Source organism: Oenanthe melanoleuca, chromosome 7 (assembly GCF_029582105.1).
Source record: "Oenanthe melanoleuca isolate GR-GAL-2019-014 chromosome 7, OMel1.0, whole genome shotgun sequence".
NCBI lineage: Eukaryota > Metazoa > Chordata > Aves > Passeriformes > Muscicapidae > Oenanthe > Oenanthe melanoleuca.
Genome location: NC_079341.1, coordinates 13208017 through 13229822, shown reverse-complemented (window position 1 = coordinate 13229822; position 21806 = coordinate 13208017). Strand labels below are relative to the sequence as shown.

Genomic DNA, 21806 nt, shown 5'->3' with positions numbered 1-21806 from the left:
TTACTTCATTTTGTGCTCTTTCAGTTATGTTTCAATCCTATATGCTAGTGTCATGCTTGTATACTCATCTTCAGCACTCCTCTAGTTTCTTAATACCTGTCTTCTCTTTCTTAGCAGCCTTTCATCTACATCTGTCCAGAGCAGGAGCTTCCCAACCAAATCTCTGAACATGTTAAAGTATGCAGTCTGGAGGTGGATACACTATTTTGTTGTCTTCTCTTTCAATTTCCAAAAGAAGGCAATGGAAGCTGGAAGCACCTCATTTGAAAATAAGATGTTGACCATGTTTTTATTATTCTGATCACAAGGCCAGCATTTTAACTAACAGCAAGAAGAGCTCTCTCCTATTTCTTCAGCATGAAGAGATATTTTCTGCCAGACAGCACCAAAGTGCAGATGCCTGTCACATAATCTTATCTGTGCATGGTATCTCATGCAAGGTGCAGAGAGTGCTTTGTGAAAGTTTTAAAAAAATGGCAGCATCTCCAGCTGCAAAAGTATCTTGTGCTTCTAGTCCTCATCACAGAAAAGAGCCTCATATCATCAGAGCTTTCACAACTGCTACAGAGACAGCTGACCATGTCACTCTCAGACATATTTGGTCTTGCTGAGAGACACACGATTGTCTCCATGGATTTTCAGCTATATCCATTAAAATGCATTTGCCCAAGTATACAAATAATCAATGTCAACTGCCCACAAGATAGCACAACTGTATCTTCCTGAAATCGTATTTCATTTAAAAACATCTGCTACCTGAAAATTTAGCTGACAAACTAGAGAAGACTTGTGCATTTGCTCTGTGGCTCATTTAGAAGCTATTAGGCCTTATGGTTTCAAGAGCCGAACTCTGGATATTTTTCAAGTTCTGATCTGTTTGGATTCTAAACTGATCTCAAGCCTTTCAGCTGGTACATCTACGACATGTGAGATGGTATGTCTGAAGTCATCAAAATTCAACCCATAATTGTCTTACTGGAACAATGAAATGCTGACAGAACAACCAAAACCGAATGACAAATCAACAAGCTAATCTACATCCTTCCAGCACACTTCCTAAAGTGTGATGTAACCACACAGTAATACCACAGCCTACAGCTAATATATCTCACACAAAACCTGAGTACCAGCAAACATTAGGGAGAGCTGACCTAAAGTAAAAATCTTTATATTAACTGAAGATCAAATACATCTCTTCATGCTTTCATGTCCTGTCCTAGAACTGAACTAGAATCAGGATTAGCTAGTTATTACAAAGTGGGGGAGAGGGTGAAAAAGCATAAAAGCTTTCGAACATTTCTGACTAGGATGGAATATTCCAGAAAAAAAAATGTAAAAATGTGGAAAGACAGTCTTCTCACAGGGTCTGCAGCCCAGGCTTACCAGTTTAACAGAATTCAATAGGTCAAATAATGAGTGGGTATGAAACCTTGACACAATTAAATCCACAGCAAAAATCCCACAGATTTTTCTGGGACTAGGACTGTCAAATGGGACTACAACTGTGTCCAAATGCTGTCCTTTTTTAAAAAGCACTGAAATCATACAGTGTTTTAGACATTTATACATTCATAGTCAAACACACTGGAATGTTTCTGGTCAAGGAAATATCCATAGGTGACTTTGCTCTCAGGTAAAATGGGCTGCTGTTCCAGTATCCACACTGTAGATGAAAGCATGGACAAAGAAACACACTGCAGTGCAGGCAGTGGCCAAGGGGTGTGCCCTTTAGAGCTATGGATTTTGTTATGAAAGCCCATAACTCCCTAGATCCATGTGAGTTATATTATCCTCAGCAGGATGCAATGAACTCAAATGCTACTCAGGAACTGAAGAGGTCTCCCTGTTGAGCAGATTAAAATAAGCCAATACTGTTTGCAAGAGCTGAGTGGGGTTTTCTGGAACTCCAGCACACTGGCACCCGGGCCCCAGAGAGTTTGCTCTCTCCCAACTGCTTAGCCCACAATCACTGCTCTACCTCAACAGACAGGACCATAACAAACAGGCATTCCTAGCGAGGGGGCAACCTGGATGGTGGCTGTGCATTTGTTCCTTCTGCTTTGAGCTGTAGGCTGCAGTTAAAGCAATGCTTCCCTGCTCCAGCTGGCTGCAGCTGAGCAGTGCACTCCACCTGCCCGCAGGCTGCCTGTGCGTGCCTGCCTTGTGTACGGTGTGTGCTCTCTGCACTTCCTGCCAGTGTTTACAGCCAGCCTGCACAGACAATTCTAGAGCTCCTGGGCTGCCTCTAGCAATCCGTGCCTTGGTAGGCTTCTGCCTGTCCAGAACCAATGTTGGCTCTAGTGCTCTGATATTAGTTTAAACTCAATGCATTACTTTAGGCTAATGAACCAAGGAAAACTAGAATAACCTATTCCCAGGGATGAAAGGAAGAATCAAGAGCCAAGAAATATCAAAGTGATGATGTCAGTTCAACCTCTTTGCTAAACAGTCATGTGGAAAGACTGAAAAGGAAGGCTGGTCCTTTACTCCAATAAAGGTCAAATAAAGAGCTAAACACTCTTTCTCCTTCCCATTATTACAGTAGTACTAGAGATTTGGCTTTTCCAAATGGTTTCCCTGTTACAATCAAAGATATTTACTTTCTTTATACAGGTATGTCCTCACAGTTAATCCCCTCTAGGCATTCATAAAAAGAGAACTCTATTTCTACCAGCTTTATTGTTCCCAGATCCAGAGCTGGATGAACTGTTTATGGTAATAAGTGATTAGTTTAATTTAGTACATTTTTTCCTAGTTGTGACTTGACCATCACATTATCCTGACTCCTGTGTTTGTAGTACTAATCATAAATATTCACCAAACAGATTATACAAATACATTTAAATTGATGAGTTGTTTGCAGACCAATGTCTCTGAAAATACCCAAATTCCTTTTTAAGCCCCCGAGCGTATGTGGCTGTTTGCATAATTCACATGCCATGGTTTCTGACAGAGGAAGCAAAACCCTTAAAATAGGAGAATAATGATGGAAGCATATCAGTTACTGAACAGATAATGATTATTAATATTAATCTGCATTAAAAAGTGTTTACAAAATGTTTAGGACTCTCAAAGACATTGTTAAACTAACAGTTTAAATAACATGACCCCTGGAAACCAGGAGTAAGATACGATCATGAGAGTAGTCATAAATTACTTTCTTCTATTTTCAAAAGTTCTGCTACTTCCAATTTTTCTATTATCCTACAGTGCTGCTCTGTGAAAACCTCCAAGGATACTACACATAATACAAAACCCACATGTAGCTAGTAATGGAATTTTAAGTAATACTATGGGAAATTTGGCAGAACAGGCAAAATGCTATATCGAATAATTTGTTTTGTAAAAAACATTTACAAAATTACTTCCAATTATGAAAGGAGGACTGAATTAATTATTGCCCTTTTATGAACCACATGGACATGTTGGAGACTTGTGAGAATATTTCTTTTAAAAAATGCATGCACAAGTAGAATGTAGAATTAGGGTTAATAGAGTCATCAACAATAGTCTGCTGAAGCCATAGAAAAATGACAGCAGAATACTTCAGGTTTCTGAGGCATAAAACTAAAAGCCCAGAAATTTAATCAGGAACTCTAATTTTATCATAAAACCTTAAAAGAGCTGGCTACAAAAATGTACTTCAATTTTTATAAACTCTTAGACTGTCCTGAAATCAGCAAAACCAGAGGTTTTACATTGCTTTTAATAACCTCCAAAGCTTAGTGAGATATTAAAATTTGATTGTATTTTAATATCATCTGAAAGATTATCCAACAGCTGCAATAAGCAATATGTAGCAGGACCTCTTCAGGGTTAAATTTTGTGTATAGGAAGAGATGAGGTTATTCTGGTTTTCTTAGAGAGGAATATATAAGCATACAAGGCAGCAGCAATGTGAAGTAAAAACTTTGCAATTCTAATAGCTGCCTATGGGCACATATTTCCCAGACAGTTCTGGCACATGGTGCTTGGTTGTCAGGCAGTTTGGGATGATCTCTGTGTGAGGTTTAGCTTGCAAGCACAAGTTGAGCTCTCTGCTGGGAGCCCCTGGCCAGCGGCCACGCCAAAGGCAGCAAGTGGCCCTTGGCAATACAAGGCTGTGCTGCTCCTGTGCTCAGGGATGTGCCACTGGCGTGTCTGGGGGACAAATACTTCTTGGGCTCAAGAGACATTAGGGGAGACACCTAAACATTCAGGTGGCTCCCTACTGGACTCTAGGGCTTGCACCAGTAGACAGACTGGACACCTCCGAAATAAAGGATGGAAATTTTCTCTGCTTCTTGTGTGGATGTGACTTCTAATAAACCATCATACAATTTTTTTCTCCTCTTTAAACCAGCAAGGATTCCTATACTCTCAACCCAGCAAGGTCTTTGTAAACAGCAAAACGATTGTTTTCAATTTCCTGTTTAAAGGAATAGTTTAAGGGAATGCTGTCACGCTGAAAAAAATGCAGATCTATTTTCTAAGAAAAAATCCATTATAAAATTAATAAGCACTTATCAGAATTCACATGCATCTCCAAATGAGTAAGCAGATGCTTCCTATTGTGATTTGAAAATAGCTCCTCTCTGCTTTCAGCACTTTTCAGCTAAGAGTCAAGAATATTGGTCCTTAGTTCCTATGTGGAAATATTTAAAACTCTTTCTAATGTGTTTATGATGTTTTCCTATGCAGCCCTGCACAAACATTTCCAGTGTGCTATGACTCAGTATTTTTTTGAAGTTGCAGAAATACAATGAAAAGTCTGTTTCTCATAGTATTTTGGCAGAAAACAACTCTGTGGGTTGGTGTTGGCAACACCACAGTCTAAGAATAGGGCACTTCTCAGGCAGAAAGTTGTTGAATTTGGACATCCAGCTAGGTTTGCCTAGGCAAAAAGAAGCCACTGTCTTCGGGAAAAGGAGTGATTTGGAAATGCTTATCCAACAAGTTAATGTACTAGTGTCTAGCAAAATAATTATTTCCTGTGAGGACTATCCAGAATGAAGTAATCTCAAAGAATATATTCCATTGGATGAGTGAAGTTGCTGGGCAGCCCTTTGACATTTCCTCAAAGGGGCTGTCATTGTGTGGAGTGCTCTATTCTAGTTTCAATTGTTCATAAACATGAGTAATACTTCCTTCCAAGTTTGTGTAAATGAGAAGAACTGTAAAAATGCAGTGCTTCACCACGCATGCACTGTGCTGATAGCACTACTACCATCATTGTGAAATGCAGGGCAAGACAAAAAGTAAAATGAGGAAGTGAAAGAGTTAAAGCTTTTAAAATGAGCTTGAACAGGGCAGTCTTAAAACTTAATATACTGAGCTGAGCCTGGGCTGTGCTGGTTCTGATGAACCCAGAGGAGATGGAAGTGTTTCCTCTAGCTAAGGCTTTACCCATAAATACAGGCAATACTGACTGCTCTCTACAAATAAAGGCAATTCCTTGGGAGCCTCAGCTACAGCATTCCTTACTATGGGTAATATTTGCCAAGTGACTCAAGTGTCTATGCCAGCAGTTTGATTTCATTCTTACTTTGCCCCAGGGCTCTGGATTCCTGATTATCCATACCATTCATGTGCTGTTTTTGGCAGCAAAAATTTTGGTCAATTACTTTGCTCCAAAAGGAAGTGCTGGCACAGATGGCAAAGAAGCCTAGTCTAGTCAGATCATACTGGATGTGTAATTCCCAGGCTTCGGCTCCTGTTCCATGGGACTGCCATTCAGCACAGCCCCAGAAAGCCTTCTTCCTTTAGTAGCCTTCTACAAATCTTCAGACAGGACCTCCCATGACACTCCACCTTGCCCTGAGATATGAAAACAACCCTATCAGACAGAAATCTTTCTACTGGCATTTAGAGATCTATGTAACTTCTCTGGAAAAGATACAGTCAGTCAGGTCTGGAAGCTGTCTTTTTGCACAAAGATGAATTTTGAATTTGTCTGCTCAAGATTTCTAGGTCCTCAGTTCTTTGGAAGATGCTTCCTTGTATTTAAAATTGTTTGTAATATATCTGCAGTGCTTATTAGTCTCTTTCGTCTTCAGCAAGACAAAAGAGAAGAAAATAAATTATCTCCCTTTGAAAGAAAGAGACATGCCAAACTCCTTCCCATACAGGACAGCACTGCTTTGCTGCCATCTCTTCCACAGTAATATGTAGAGTTCTCCACCTTCTCTACCCAAGAAGAAAAAACACTAGATAGTGCAGTCAACAAAAGTCATTCTAGCCCTAACCTCTAAATGCTTTTATCACAGAATATTTAGCATACATATGTACTCACCTGTGGGTCTTATTTCAGGTGCTCCTACCTGAACATGGCCTCTAAGGAAGCAGCAGCCATATGTCAGGTTACAAGCAGGTGACAGATGGAGTTAATCATGCAGCTTTGAGCCTTTCTTTCCCTACTCATTAATCTACCTCCTTTAAGGCTTGTTCTAACAGCTCAAACCAGGAATATGTACAGCCAGAAGAAATGGTTACAACTTTGAAACTTGGATGAGAATTTAACTTGAAAAGAGCCAGGAATGTACATGTGTGAACTCCTGCCCCTTTCCCAACAAGCACTAATGAACAGCTTCATCGGCTAGCATTAAAAATATTCAGTCTGTAAAGGAAATGTTTCTTTCTCCAAGTAGGGAAGCATTCTCTCAAGCTCTCTTTCAGGTTTGTATGTGTTTGATGGCAGCGCTTAGTCCTATGTTAGTGACATATTAGGACTGCCATATTGAGGGCTGGAAACAAAAATTTCACATCTTTCCAAAAGAGAAAGTTCCCTTTCCACCGTGACACATCATATTTAGTTCCGGCCCTGGAAGATTCCTATGTACCAGACATCAGTTGTAACATTTTAAGTTACAGAAAAACAACTTAAAAAATTCCCTCTCAGGAGTACATTGATATTTCCTTCTAAGGTAATGCTTGCACTTCTGATATGAAGATGCCTGGACTCACAGAAAAAAAGGATATAAAAACACTTGGATCATAGTGAAAATTCATCAGTGTGCATGGGAAATGACAACATGGAATGAAGGCCATTAGAAAACTTGTCAGACCTTGCAAGTTACACAGCTTACCAGGGCTATTCATAGAGGTTCCTAGCTCTGCCACTAACCTAAGGCACATCCTTGGGCATGTCTCTTCATCTTGCTGTGATTCCATTCTCCATCTGTAAAGTAAAGGTAACAACATGTCATTTTTTGAAGAGCTTCAGGTGACAAGTACAACATAACTCCTTGGGCCAACTTACTGGACATAGTAGGAGGTGAACAACATGCATCATTTACTGTCTTCCTAGTTAAGAATAACATGTCAGTTTGTTACACTCTTTGTGTCACCCTACTTCTGCACCTCTACAGCAGCTAGTTAAAGCACACTTGCTTTTAAGCTAGATGTGAAAGAATCAGCCTTCCATCTGTACCAAGGCTGCATAGCACTGTTCAAAACAAATCATTACTCGGAGCAGCGGCAGAAGAATCGAGATGTCTTAAGAATTGCAGTTGTAAGAAAGAAAGCATTAACTTTGGCAGCTGACAGCATACAAGCATGCAGAACAAGTAAAAGAACACCTACCTAGACTACTCACTTGAGGTCTGTGCCATGATTCTTTATGGTAGGGAAGTAAGAGGAAGAGTCTCTCAGACAACTGTTAAATTTAATCTTACTTTGTAGTTGCAGGACAGTATAGCAACATAAAAGTTAATTGTCTATAGTAGTTAAAAGGAAATTTTAGAGACCTACTGTCTCCCATCAGACTCGAGTGAGAGAAATTAGTGAATGTTAGTATATTGATGCACATATTCTTCTAGTATGCATATACATTTTTATTTGCTTGAGAACAGGAGTATGTGCTGGGAACAATAATGGCACTATGCAGCTTCCAATGACTGAAGGGAGGCTTCATTTATTTTAAAATTACCTTCTAAACTATCCACTTGTTTAATCATAACAAATCTGAAATATCTTTCTTGACTTTAACAGCTGAACACTTGGCTGAGTATACGTGGGTCATTACCTCCTCATTCTTTAATGTAAAGGCAAACTGGCAGCCTGCTTGGGATTTCTTGGTACTCTTAAAGATATCCAGAAATATCCTTCAGAAACCTTTTAAAAGAATATTTTCCTTCAGAAACCATACTAGATCCTGCTAGATTTCTCTGAAACTCAGGTCATCACTCCTGTCAGTGCTTGATTTTTTAAGAGTAGGCATGAAAAGCTATGATCAAATATCTAGTCTGTTGTTTTATTTACATACAGTGATGAGTAAAAAGCCCAAACTCATACTCTAGATTCTTGTGTACCCTGGAAAACTATTTACAAACCTTTAATTTACTTCTTTAGGACTGCAATTTCAGCCATTTTGTGATGGGGTGGAAACATTCTTTTTCCCAAACATGGCCAAATGGCATTTTTAGCTCTCTCAATGCTCTCACAACTCTAGTTCTACTAAAGTTACAATGTTAGTCTGGATTTCCATTGCTGTGACAGCAAGCAGATCCTGTCTGCCAGTGTACAGACAGACTCAACAGACTGAAATATGAATGGAAAATGGGGTAAGAATAGAAGTCAATACTGCCTGAATTAATGTTGCTGCAGAGCACCTTTGGGTAATGCTCAGGATATAGAAGGAGAGATATTTCAAGAGGTGGGAGAATAATAAAAATTTAAGAGTGAGGCCATACCTACAGACATTTTCGCACATTCCTTTTTCCTAGATAAACTTTTATGTGGTTTTTCCTAAGTACAAGATGGCTTGCTAAAAGCTAAAATATCTTCTTCCCCAGCCCTCAGGATAATTTTGGCAAAATAAAAAGATCACACATGTGAAGCGGCAAAGCCAAGTATCTAAGTGATTGGAAACTAACTGTTTAAATTAGAGGAAGAGATGCAATTTTGAGAAGGAAAAGAGCCATACCCTTAGGAACACATGGGTTTTAAAATCCTAGAAAACCAAAAAGTGCAGATGAGCCAAAAGCTATTTTGGGGAAGAAAAGCACCCTTCCTTACTCCAGAGATCAAAGAAGAAAACTAAAATCACAACGAAAATAAGAAGCTCTGAAAAGGGCAATACTGGTAACCCACCAATACATAGAGAAATGATTCACCACAGCTTGGTCTCCAGAGCTACAGTGGATAATTGCCCCTTTTTCCTCTCCTCCATTCCACCAGTCCAGTTCCTTTTTGCAATCAGTGCCATGGTCTGTCCTCACAAGGGGAGAGGCACATGAGGAGCATAAAAGGATGGAAGGGAATAAACAGGACCTCACCCAAAGAGTGGACACTGTTTTTTTAACGGTATTCTTAGAGCAGGATCTCCTCCTGCTGTTTCCATAATCTGGTTTCCACCTGAATGGTGCCCCTTTGCCAATGTATGCCAGGGAAATTAACAGCTGTAACTCTCTCTCTGCAATATATTCTGCTAATTCTGGGATGAGGGTACAATGCACTTCTTGTACATTTCCAGTCCATATTCCAATTACAGAAAGGATCTGACAGCCAAGATGACGCAGATTGTGTAAGTTGAGCTACCAGAGGCATAAGATGTTACCAGAGCCAGCAGTGGGTTTTCATCTTTATGGCAGCAACTCAGCAAAAAGGTACTGAATTTTGTCACTTTTTTGAGGGATTCTCACTACAAGTTAAGCTGGGACTATTTAATTGGTAACTGCAGGTACACTCATATGACTCAAAAAAAAAAAAAAGTCAGGACATTTATCTAGGTACCACAAAAGTGGGCTAAGAAAGAGAGAATCTTATTTTTTTCTCTTTTGTACTTTTTAATTAATTTGAGGAAATTCCAAAACTTTCAGTATTGTGGGCAACTAACACTGATCATGAAAAAAAAAATTGTTTAAATTTCTAGACTGTAAATAAATATACCAGCTAAGGCCACTCATAAACTGCATTTGGAATTTCTGATAAAACATGGTCTAAAGGCTTCAGATACTAAGGGATATGAAAGAATAACACATGGTCCTTCATCCCTTTCTGTAACCACCCAATTGTCTTGAAAGCCTTCCTGCTAAATACCTTCCCTTTTCTCTCAAATAAATCAAAGACAGTGACAGGCATTCATACAGTTATGTATTTCTACTTTGGTGGACCAAAGAAATAGTTAATAACCAGAGCTCCTCATGGTTATAAATGCCATCATCTGGCTTTCACAACCTACTCTTGCAAGTGAAGAGGTGACATTGAGCTTGCAAAGCAAAGGAAGAGAGAGTATTTACCTGATGAGCTGAAGAAAAGACTTTACATAAGAAGGCCTCCATGGAAGCACTGATTGAGCAATGTGCTTGCTGCCTTTACATCTAAGGATGTTAATTGGATTACAGTTGCATTCATTCATAAATTGGGGCATTTGTCAAAATGTGAAGGTATTCCAGATCACAATTTCCTGCACTATTGGCTCTGCATTCAAGGCAACAAACAGATGCAGAGAAATGAGTATGAACAAACTACTGCCAAAATATGTCAGTGTTCTTAGGGGTTGGGGAAAGAGGCAGAAGTAACACGGCAGGCCAAAAGAGGAAGATTTCTGCTCCTAGGAGTGAGGAAAGGTGAAGATTCCTGAGAACCCAGCTTCCTGAGGGGCCAGATCTGACCACCAGGAGCTTGTAACCAGTGTACATGTGTACATACTCTTGGTAAATAAAGGGCACTGCATCCCTAGGAAAGTCCATTCCTCCCTGACAGGAGCAGCCCTGCAGAGCCCCAAACAAAACCACACCTTGCAATGCAGGGCTGACAGTCCCTATCTTGAAATGCAGGCTTCCAGCACCTTTTAAGCATTACTGAACTTTGCACAGGCAACTTCCTTAGAGTAACATCATCAAACAATTTAACTTCCTGTTCAAGCATTGCCGTTACAGTAGTTTTACTTGGCTGTGTATCATGTGCTGCAGAGGGAGGAGGAGAGAAACTGTGTGAGCACCTAAGGGTGCAGCCTGGCCCCACAAGGAAGGAAGGCTGGTGCTGTGGGGCCCTGGCAGTCCTGGCAGCGCCTGCAGTGGGTGGAGACAAGGCAGCAGGCCCACCATAGCACCATGCTCCTGGGGATCCTCGTGGTGCTCTGCTTCATCCCCACTGCTGATGTAACAGGTAACAAAAACCCCCTGCATTTCAATCCTTTCCCTTATTTTTTCTCACTTTGATCATCAGGGGGTAGAAGGTCTGGTATAGCTCTGAATTAATTTTGCACAGATTACTCCTGTTTGGATGAAAGGGCAGAGGCAGTATGCTGCTGAGTCTGCAAACAGATCAACTTTATATAACCAAGAGGACAATTTTTCTCCTGCCACAAGTATCCCTCCAAGACATGACCCAAGAGCTTTCTTTTAATTTGACTTCTCTCTAGATCCATTTAGAAATTGCATGCCTAGGTAGAAGGGTGTTTATTTCACCTGCCTCCTGGGCTTTATGAGTTCTGCTCACAAGTGCCTTTTCTTGGGGGCAGCAGGTCTGAGCGGACCTGGTGCCAGCGCTTGTCTCGGGGCAGACTCTCCACATCCCCAAATCTGCTTGTAAAGCTTTATGTTCCCCCATGGCCTGCCTTGGTGTCATGGGCTCTGGAGTGAGTACAATGACATCCTCACAGGATTAGCAAATAAATGCCCAAAAGCAGAGTTGCTTACTGAGTTCAAATATGGGAGGATGGGACTTGCCAAGTTTCTGATTTTTGCACTGTTTAGTGATTCACTGCTGCTTACCAGACATCTAGTTTCTTTCTGAAGATCTTCAGGAAAAAAAATCTTGTGATTTTTGAAATCCTGATTCTTAGTGAATCTTCCTGACTCTTCAGTTGGTGTGGCTGAGGGTATTTATCTTGGTGCTGGCTTGGTGATGCAGTGTTCCTATGTTCAGACCTAACAGGTCTTTCCAATGGGTACATTAAAATGCAAAGCAAGGGATGCTGGATTTTGCTATGATAATCTTCAGACAGACAATTTTTCAGACTGCCTGCTGTGAACTGTTGATATTGCGTCTTCTCCAAACATCAGTGTTTTGTATTTTCCAAGGAAGTTGCAGATAGGAAGAAAAATCTGGTTTCCAATACAAAATTTTTAACAGAGAACATCTTAAAAAGTAACATTTTCTACTATCAGAGATTCAATTGAATCTACTTTTTTCTTATTTCTACATTATTTTTCCATAATTCTTTTCCTCAGTGAGGGCATTTTAGTTTGCATGACTCTCTAATCTACATTTCTTGAAGAAATCATCATTTTTTTCTTCCTTGTCCTTTCCCATTTTTATAATTCTGTGTTTGCAATATCATAATTATTTCCACAGCAGGTCTCTGGATTATCAAAGAAGACACTAATTCCAGAAGGGGATAAGTATCAGCAGTAGGTTAACAGTTCTGAACGCATTTCCATGAGGTGTAAACAGCTTTTAAGCAGTGCTTTTGAATTGCAACAAAATAAATTACAGTGTGTGGTTCTCAGACACAGGTGTTACGCCATGGTTTTATAGACATATATACACTTGCTTTGCATGAAGAACTTGTGTTTCTCCAACAGACTCACCAAGACTGTTCAGCTTCTTAAAGAGAAGCACATGAGGTCATTTGCTTCTCAGGGCTCATCCTTTCCCCAACTATTTTCTTCACTCTTCATTTTCAAGATGATTGGTCCTTAGTAAATGGAAAATATTAAGGCAGGTCAAAACCCTGCAGCACTTCCTCAAGCTGTGAAGTGCATGATAAGCCTCAGGTATTTTGGTTTGGGAAAATCAACAGAATTAGTCCTGTTGTTAGACTGTATCGGTGGCTGCTGCAGATCGAGTTTAAATCATAGAAAGGGACTTAAAATACTCGTTTAGTCATTTTCCTTTTGCAGAAACACTAATGTTTACAAAGTTTATCCCCCTCCCCTTCTTTTGGCTAAGTAATTAACTTGCTGTGGTCTGTCAGAGAAGTAGCTATATCAAATGTCTAGTATTTTGTGAAATAACTAATATAAGCAGGTTCCCACTGCGGTGTACCACAATTGACCTCATCTTTTTACTATCCACATAACCTTCTGGCTTATGGTCTTTGGTGGTTAAAATCAACCTCTAACCTACCAAGATTACCGGAATGCAAAAGATAGATGAGGAAAGGTTAGCTGAGGGTAGGATGACATCAACTAGTTCTTGTTTTAAAAAAATAAATCACAAACTGCCAAGAAAAACCCCTGTGCTCACACTGGGTTTGATTAAAGCAAGAGTGTCACCTGGGCTTTCTGGAGTACTGTGCTGCCTGCAGTACTCGCAGCAAAGCAGGAAAGTTGAGCAGAAAGCAGGTCTGTAAGGGCCAGAAGGAGAGGATCCCCCAGCTGCACATCAGACACACAGCTGGGTGGCCTCGAACCAAAATAAAAGAGAAAGACCCTTCTACCTAGGAAAGAAGAGTAAGCGTAATTGAACAATACACCAGCAGAAGAAAAAAAAAAGCTTTGCTTTTAACATATCTGTGTGCCTTTCTGCCTGTGGCTTAAGAAATTCCTTTGTTTTTTCAGTTAGGTTTTTCCCTATCCCCCCAGGGAATTAGGTAGGCCATTTCTTTCCTGTGCTTACAAAAATGTCAACTTATCTTAAATACCTTGCTCTGGAAAATAGCTTCTTGAAGTCAACTGGCATAAAAAAGGAAGAAGAGTACTAAATATTTTAGCAGAATATTTTTTTCCAATAGCTGATGATGATTCATGAAGAGTTCTGGAGAAAGAAAAAAACAACATCTCAAAATAGTTATTTTCCATACTTTGTTAACTTTATTTCTCTTTCTTGGTGAATAGAAAAAATAGAAAACTTCAATGAAGTTTTGCTTGCATCAGGTTCGATGATCAGAGAGTCAGTATTTTACAGATATTATAGATGGATGGCATTTTGTTTCATGATCCCAAACCCCCTCACATGTGATTACAAGAAAAGTCTAGCACTACAAATAATCTATAACAAAGCTTAACAAGCATTCAGAGATCTTACACACCATTGCATATAAATCCTAAGATCCTGAGAAGGCTTGCAGCTTGTGCACACTGACTGAAATGATTTTAAATTTTTAAAGCCCCTACTTTTTGAAACTGTAAACAATTTTTCATAACTGCTATTTTCCTGGCTGGGTAAGGCCAACATATAGATACTTATAACTACACAGCATGACTGAACACAGATCTGAAGTGGCAATCATAACCCTATTTAGGAGAATGGAAACACCTACTAAATGTTTCAGAGTGTCACCATTTAACAAACCCAAAGTGACACTTAGGAGCAAAAACTGTCTCTGTGAAGGCAAAAGCAGCCTCAGCCCATGTTTGCTCAGAATGGGTTAGATGCTACTAAGAATGTAGTCAAATCCTATGCAGATCACAAGTGAAGTGGGGGATGTTAGGCATTATTCTGTCTTCTCCATGAAACTAGCACACATTTTAGCATGACTGACTTTCTTCAATTCAAAAAAACCTCCAAGTCCAGAGGAGCAGGACGACAGCAGGGCTTGTCCAACATGCCAGTGGGGTAAGCTTGCCTTGCCCCTGTTGGCATTGCAGCCCAACCAATTAATGAGCTGCTAATGAGTTCTTGCTATAAAAGGAAACAAAAATATCTCCTTTAATTTAGATTTGAACTAGTAGAGCCACTTTGTGAAATGAATTTGGGTGCTTAGCCATGTAGGAGCTGTCTTCATTTAATGACCCACAAATGAGCTTTTGCCCACTGCTCAGCCAGTCTGCATCCCAGCAACAGCCGCACAGAGCTGGGTTATCAAGCCTAGCCTGCAAGATGAGGCAAACAGATTGGATTATAAATCCAAGAGGTGAAAATAAATTGAAGAAAATTATCATTTTAGGTGAGTGTATCAAAAGAGACTGATTGCCAACTAGCACTGTATCATGGCAGGGATATAAATAGTCCAGAGCTGTAGTTAAACAGTGGAGCTCAAGGTATAAAGCACAGGTCTAAACATCAGGAATCCAGGTTAGCTGATGACAGCAAAAGAGATGGGGTTAAGTCATTGGGTTCTGCAGAAGAGTCTAAAAAACGTCTGAAAGGAGTCCCTCAGTGATGAGCTTTTCAGTGTTTGACTTTCGTCTGGCCACAGAGAAAATATGATCAGGCTGAGCAATAAATATCCATTAGTTTTCTGTAAGTACTTGCAAAGAAAACAGGCAAGCACTTTTCAAAGTGTAACACTTCTGTCTGTTCTGGGACCCTATTTTGTTTGTCAAATCTGAGACAGAAAAGGTTTCCCCTGAAGGTGTATTCAGTCCCTGTGACAATCAGAGTTGTAGTAGTGCACAAATACTGCAAAGCAGTAGAATAACTGTCTCAAATGAGATGTGTAGAATTCTGCTGTGCTAAAGGTGGAACAGTTCTACTGCAGATTTGCAAGTTGCCATGTAGGCCAAAGAGCAATTTTCTGGCCAACAAAAGGGGAGGTATCTGAAGGGGTGGAATCCAAACCTCACCCCTTACTAGAATGCCTTATAAGCCTATGTGTCGGAAAATGCTGATTCAAGGAAACTGAATTGTTTTGCTGAAATGTCTTCATTTTGATGAAAAGTCACCACAGGCGCCACCTTGAGTAAAGACTCACCTTCTCTGTTCTTACTTTGCCACTCTGTCCTAGGATTCACAGATCTTGTCTCTTTCTGCTGGAAAGCCTGGAAATGTTATCCTTCATTCAGAGTTTCACAGTGTTTTGGTTGCCTGAAAACACGGGATTTCAGAGCTGCTATGAGCTCCCCTCCAACCCCTCACTAACAATGTTGAGCACAGAGACCCCAGGAGGATAGGCTGCAATATTTCTTTGCTAAAGATGAAGCAGTAGAGCATTCCCTGTCTCACATCTCCTCCTGTCATTTGAAGCAAGAGCTGGTAAATGAGACTTTCAATGAGAAAATTAACAACTTCAGTAGTTTCACAAGTTCTACTGGCAACCGGAGGACCTAGCTAAAGGTTGTTGCTAGCCAAAGGTTGTTTTTACTGCCCACACCCTACCACTAGTCCTGGCCATCTCAAGGATCTTCTTGAGTTTACTTTTTTCCCTGGACCACATTCATCCCAAAGGAGTATCCTGCTCAAGAGGCTGGGGTACTTCATCTTCTTGTGCAGGCATGAATACAGAAAACATCACTTGGTCCTAAATATTGTTGAAAACAGTTTTAAACACTAGTTTTCTGGGCATTATGGATCTGGCCTCCTTCCCACTTCATTTCTCTTACTAGCCTTTTTGACATCTCACCACAGGGATTAAGTAGGAAGAATCTAGGTTTCCACCACATTTTGAGTACAAGAGATACAATTGTCATTCTAACAGCCACAGTGATTCTCAGGGATCTGTAAAAGACTATCCAAATCTCATAGGAACTGAGCTTGCATAAAGACTTAAGCAGTCATGTAAAAGGTTTGGCAAGTCTCTAGCTTCAAAGCCACATCTCCCTTCCTCTTACTTAGGGATCATCACTTGAAAAGAAGGGCCTCATTTGTATAGGATGATTTTTCTTCGAAGAAGTTGTCTTTCTGCATAGTCCCTTGCGGTGTTTCGTTGTTTGGCAGATGATAGCACAGAGGTCTACATGTCAGAAAACATTTCCTGTTTATGTATCAGTCTGGTCAATTAAAATTCAATTATACATTTATGTGACAGGGTTTTTTTGGGCCGTTTAAGTGCTAAGTGCCAATGCAGTGTCAAATTAGCCAGCTCCTGAGTCCTTTGAGAGATTAAGAATCTACTACAGCTGTTAGCTAGAGAAATTAGTTATTTTACATTAAAATGATAGCAATTCATGCTTTTAGTGTTCATTGCCTGAGGTCTAAACCCTTGAAATGGTTCAGCAAATCCACCTGCAAACTCTTCAGGAGTCCTTGAATTAAAAAGCAAATGCATTAATAATATTCTCTTATCTGTCTGCATGTCAATTCATAGTATCTTCATTCCATAATGTTTCCTGGGAAACTGCTTGCTGAGTAAAGACTTAGATGGTCTTACGTATACATACATGCACACAGATGCAGACTAGCCTTCTGAGCTCTGTTGTTAAATCTTAATCACAGGCCACTGCCTCTCCTAGCATTCTGACTCGGAAGAAAAACAGTCTTGATCTCATAGTCTCCCCTAGAGACTGTGTAATTATTTACATACAGGTGGGTTGGTGAACAATAGCTCCTGTGAGAAACAGCTTCTGCAGATGGGTGGTTTTGCACTCCCTGGTAGGGAGTGTCAGCAGGGGAGAGGAGAGATGGAGAAGAGTTGCATGGGAGGATGTGTGGTTCTGAAGTCTCTTACTATATTTTATAAACAAGTGCTTTTCTCACTTTCTCCCCTCCCTTCCAGAAAACAAGATTTTAGTGGCTCAGCACCCTTTGCTCATTGTAGCTAACCAAACTGCAACTCTAGTTTGCAACTACACTTACAATGGGACAGGGAAGGAATTTCGAGCTTCGCTACACAAAGGAACGGACAGTTCAGTTGAAGTTTGCTTTATTTCATGGAACACAACCATAATCAACAACAATTCAAATAAAGAATTCAACTGCCAGGGGGATCATGATAAAAACAAAGTCATCTTCAATCTTTGGAACATGAATGCCAACCAAACTGACATCTACTTCTGCAAAATTGAGGTCATGTATCCACCCCCTTATGTCTACAATGAGAAGAGCAACGGAACTGTCATTCATGTGAAAGGTAAGCTGAGAAACCTCTGTAAGCCAGTATCCTCCCTATATGCACTCCCTACATAATGGATGGAGGCAGTTTGTTTCCTTACTAAAAAAAAAAAAAAAAGTTGGATTTCCTGGTAAAACTGCATACCTGCTGTGGACTTCCTGAAGAAGAGACCTTAAAATGATGATTAATAAAAATGACATATTGGAACAAGGAGTAAAGCTGAGATAGATGTTTTTAATTTCATGTACTTAAAAGTTTTTTTCGCTCTTTCCTTAAAGAGATACCCACCCAAATACAAGAGCCTCAGTCTACAATTCCTTTGTGGATTCTGGCAACAGTGACTGGAATTCTTGCACTCTACAGTGTGCTAATAACTGCAGCTTGTATTAACTACTGGGTAAGAAACTTGTCTTTTCCTTTGCTCTGTATGCTCTAGTAGTTCATTTCTCAGGCTATACTTGCCATATTTGCCACTAATTCACTGATACCCCTTCTGTACAGGATGACAATATTTCTTCATCCCAGCTATGTATGCACACCCGTGGTGAACCCCAAAAGAGCTGAAACACCAGATGCTCTCCAGGTGGACAGTCAGGCCTCTGCAGTAGAGTCCTACAGCAAATAGTAATGCCACAGAGTTGGCAGTGCCCTGCAACCAGCAATACTGGGGCACCTCTGGCAGCTGAACCTGTCAGGGAAATCTAGAACTACAAGCATTTCTGGCAAAACTCTTTGAGACTATACTGATTGGAGCTCACCTACAATAAAATAATCCATAGGGAGCCCTCAGCTCAGGACCATCTGCACTGGTCTTGTGCCTATCCAGCAATTCCCTTGAGCAACCACTATTTCTGGCAGCTTGACTACAAGGGAACAGGAGCACCTGGATCTCAGTAGAGATGAGATGTACAGATGTTGTCTGTACATCGACAGTAAGAAAGCTGAGATAGCCTTATGGCTCATAATTTTTGCTTTCTGATCTCTCTGGAGTTCTCCTCCTGGTGTGATACAGGGGCAGCAGAAGGACATTTTCTTTGACAAGTCTTAGGACAGTGATCTGGAGAGCCAACTTACACTTCTTACTCCAAGTGAGAAAGACTTGAACACAGAGAACTCAATTCCTTGCACTCTGACTTTTCCACTCTACCTTTGTTGTTAAATAGCAATTTTCAACACAACAATTACCAGGTAGCCTGTATAAGGGGTTCAGAGTCCCTGCCGGGTTAAACCTTGCACGTATACAGAAAGCCACTGTCACTGCTAGCTGAAGCTTGAGATCTGCTAAGTGTTTCACAAAAGGACACTTTCTCAGTCTGTGGCTATTTCTAATGGAAAACAATCAAAGGGGGCACTGCCGCAGGAAAATGCAAAGGCCGGTTAAGTGGTTCTTCTTTGTGTCCTATTGTAGAGGCTGACTGTGAGGAGAGCTGAGAGGATTAAGAGCAGCTGCTGGTGTTACAGTGCTGTACTGCTCTGGCTGTGCCACAGATGAGATGCTATAGCTTTAAATCCATCATTTACAACCTGAACCATTTTCTCGGTGCTATATTCATTTGTTACCTAATGGCTTCACGCTTTGCCACTAACATGCCTGCCCCCAGCAAGGGTGACAAGGCTGCATTGCCATGTGTGCTGTTTGCTGCATCAATTTTTACCTGCTGTTATTACTACTGGTAGTATTCTTCAGATAATATGTATTCTGATTGAGAATGTATTTAGAGTGTTGTTGAATGTAAATACAGCTGCCTAAAAGACATTGTGAATTGTAAAAAAAGGGTCTTAATTGTAGTACCCGACAGACATGTCAAGCTTGATCAGTTCCTGAAAGCAGCTAAAGATTTGTTGATTTTCATACAGTTCTGCCTTCCCTGAAGAAAAAACTGCTTTCCATTGCAAAAGTAGCAGTCTCTGATCCTGTAAGAGCCCAACAATCACTCATGCTAGCAAAATGTCTTTCTCCCATGCAAAACTACCTCCTAGGTGAATTAGAAATCCTGTATTATGGAGATGAACACACAGGGATAAAGCTTTTGTATCTAATGCTTTACATGCATTGACTGCATTACGTGGCTTAAGCAGTATGTAACTTAGATTCAACACTTTGCATATATATAACATTAATATTAAAAAACTTAAAATATTTCATAGTAACTGCCCCATTCTGGACATACAACATAATTCAGCCATCAGATTTTGTACTGCAAACCTCCAATTCCACAGCATCATATGCAGCATATGCAACTAATTCTGTATATGGAAAGGAAATTTCAGTAAAAAGGAGATTACAAAAGCGGGTATGATCAGTATTAAGGAAAAAAGCATGGTAGCACTTTATTTACCCCTGATCAATAAAGCCTTAAGCTATGTAAAAACCACCAACCTTTTGCACAGCCTGCAGCAGTCAGAGACTGAAATACTGCTGTAGCCACATATTTCCTCTGTGATTTTAGGCAAATTATATAACCTGTCTTCTGCTACTTTTATTTATGAAAGAGCCGATGCTTCCCTTGTCTCACAGGGGCATTATAAACAGTAATCCAACACTGGAAATAAGATTTTTGAGGCCCAGAAAAGGAAACAAAAGATTAACATCAGCTCTGATTCTTTCATTCCTTGAAGGAAGGTTCAGAACAATATATGCATTGTGTCTTACTGCTGTAAATGGTAGGAAAACCATAGTCTGGGCTGATTCTTTATGCTCTTATTCTGTTTAAGTTAAGCTAATTTCTCTTTACCTCCTAATAAATGAGGACAGCCTTCATAGTAAAAAAAATTTTGTTTCTGCTGAATCATTCCACAGATGAGAGAGGCAAGATGATGGTGAAAGGCATCAGTTTGTATCCTTGGTGTGTAGCATTCCTTTACCTGAAGAACTAACACTGTAAATCTCTCACCAGATAAGCTGGAGACTTACTTTCAGATTGGGCAAATTCCATAGATTATTTGATGAGAACATGTGTTCTAATTCTTTTGTAAATGTATTTAAACCTGAAGCTGCCTTGCAAATATGCATGCCTCCCTGAACAAGGACCTAGAGCCAGAACTGTCAGCAGTTAACATGAAAAGTTTTCACAGTTGTCTTCACCCTTCTCCCACAGCAAAAATCCAAAAATAAGAAGTACCATCAGAGCGACTACATGAACATGACTCCCCGGCACCCAATATACCAGAAGAACAAGGGATACCCATCCTATGCACCAACACGAGACTACACCGCGTACCGCTCCTGGCAGCCCTGATCCCGCCTGGAGCCTCCTGTGCTTCCAGGCAGCCACTTGCTCTGGGGCATGGAAGGACAGCCTCTCATTTTCTCATCATGTTTGTTGCTAGTGATCATGGACACCTACACCATAGCAAGTGTTAACTAAACTTTGATCTACTAAAAGGAAATCCAGACCAACAAACAAATATAAAAAGGCAGGGGGGTGGAGGGAGGGGAAGTAAAAAAAGAATTTTTCTCCATGGTGGCTGAAAATGAGGCCCAGCTTGTGTTGGTAGTTGTCAGTGGGTAAGATGGAAAGATGGCATCAGACCTCGGCGCTGGTCTCTTCCTAACATTTGTGGTTTTACTCAGCTGTTGGAAGAAGCACAACTTCTGATCTTTTCCAATAACTACTGCCTTAGAGTTAACCTTTAATTTCCTTCCCTGTATGTGTAATCCTCAGATTGTTGCTGTTAAATCTGGCAAAATGTAAAAAATAATCTTTTTTCTCTACAAGACCAGGACGCAGTTTGAAGTTCAGAACACATACTTAAAAGAAAGAGGAAAAGGTCAGTCAGAAGTCATCCAGGCTATTAGGCTATGGAGCAAACAATCTGCCAGGACAAATCAAGCTGATAGAAAATTAATAAACCTTCAACACCTGAGTCCTTAGGCTGGACACTTTGTAAATGTTCATAAGGCCATCTGCAGTCATGACCAAGCAACTCCATAGTCTGAAAAACCAAGCAACATGAAGACAAAATCAAGACAAGTGGGAGAGGAAGAAAGATCTGTCTTCATCGTGAACAACCCCATTTCTTTTTAGTTTGCCTTCTGCATCAAGGGCATGCAAAATCGTATATGAAGCATTAGGAGACAGAGAGCTCAGATTTTGAGAAGATTTTTACTTTTTGAATTTGAGAATTCAGAAGGTATTTTCCTGAGTCCTCCTGAAAATTCATGCAC

At 40.3% G+C, this 21806-nt stretch overlaps 1 protein-coding gene across 1 annotated transcript; it reads left to right on the top strand.

Annotated features, from left to right (window-relative positions):
• Positions 1-10897: 10897 nt before the first annotated feature.
• CD28 (CD28 molecule) lies at positions 10898-21505 on the top strand. The gene is made up of 4 exons (XM_056496610.1): positions 10898-11088; positions 17303-17656; positions 17917-18035; positions 20737-21505. Exons 1-4 carry the CDS (start codon positions 11034-11036, stop codon positions 20875-20877), a joined length of 669 nt encoding a protein of 222 aa, XP_056352585.1. The 5' UTR covers positions 10898-11033; the 3' UTR covers positions 20878-21505.
• Positions 21506-21806: the final 301 nt, after the last annotated feature.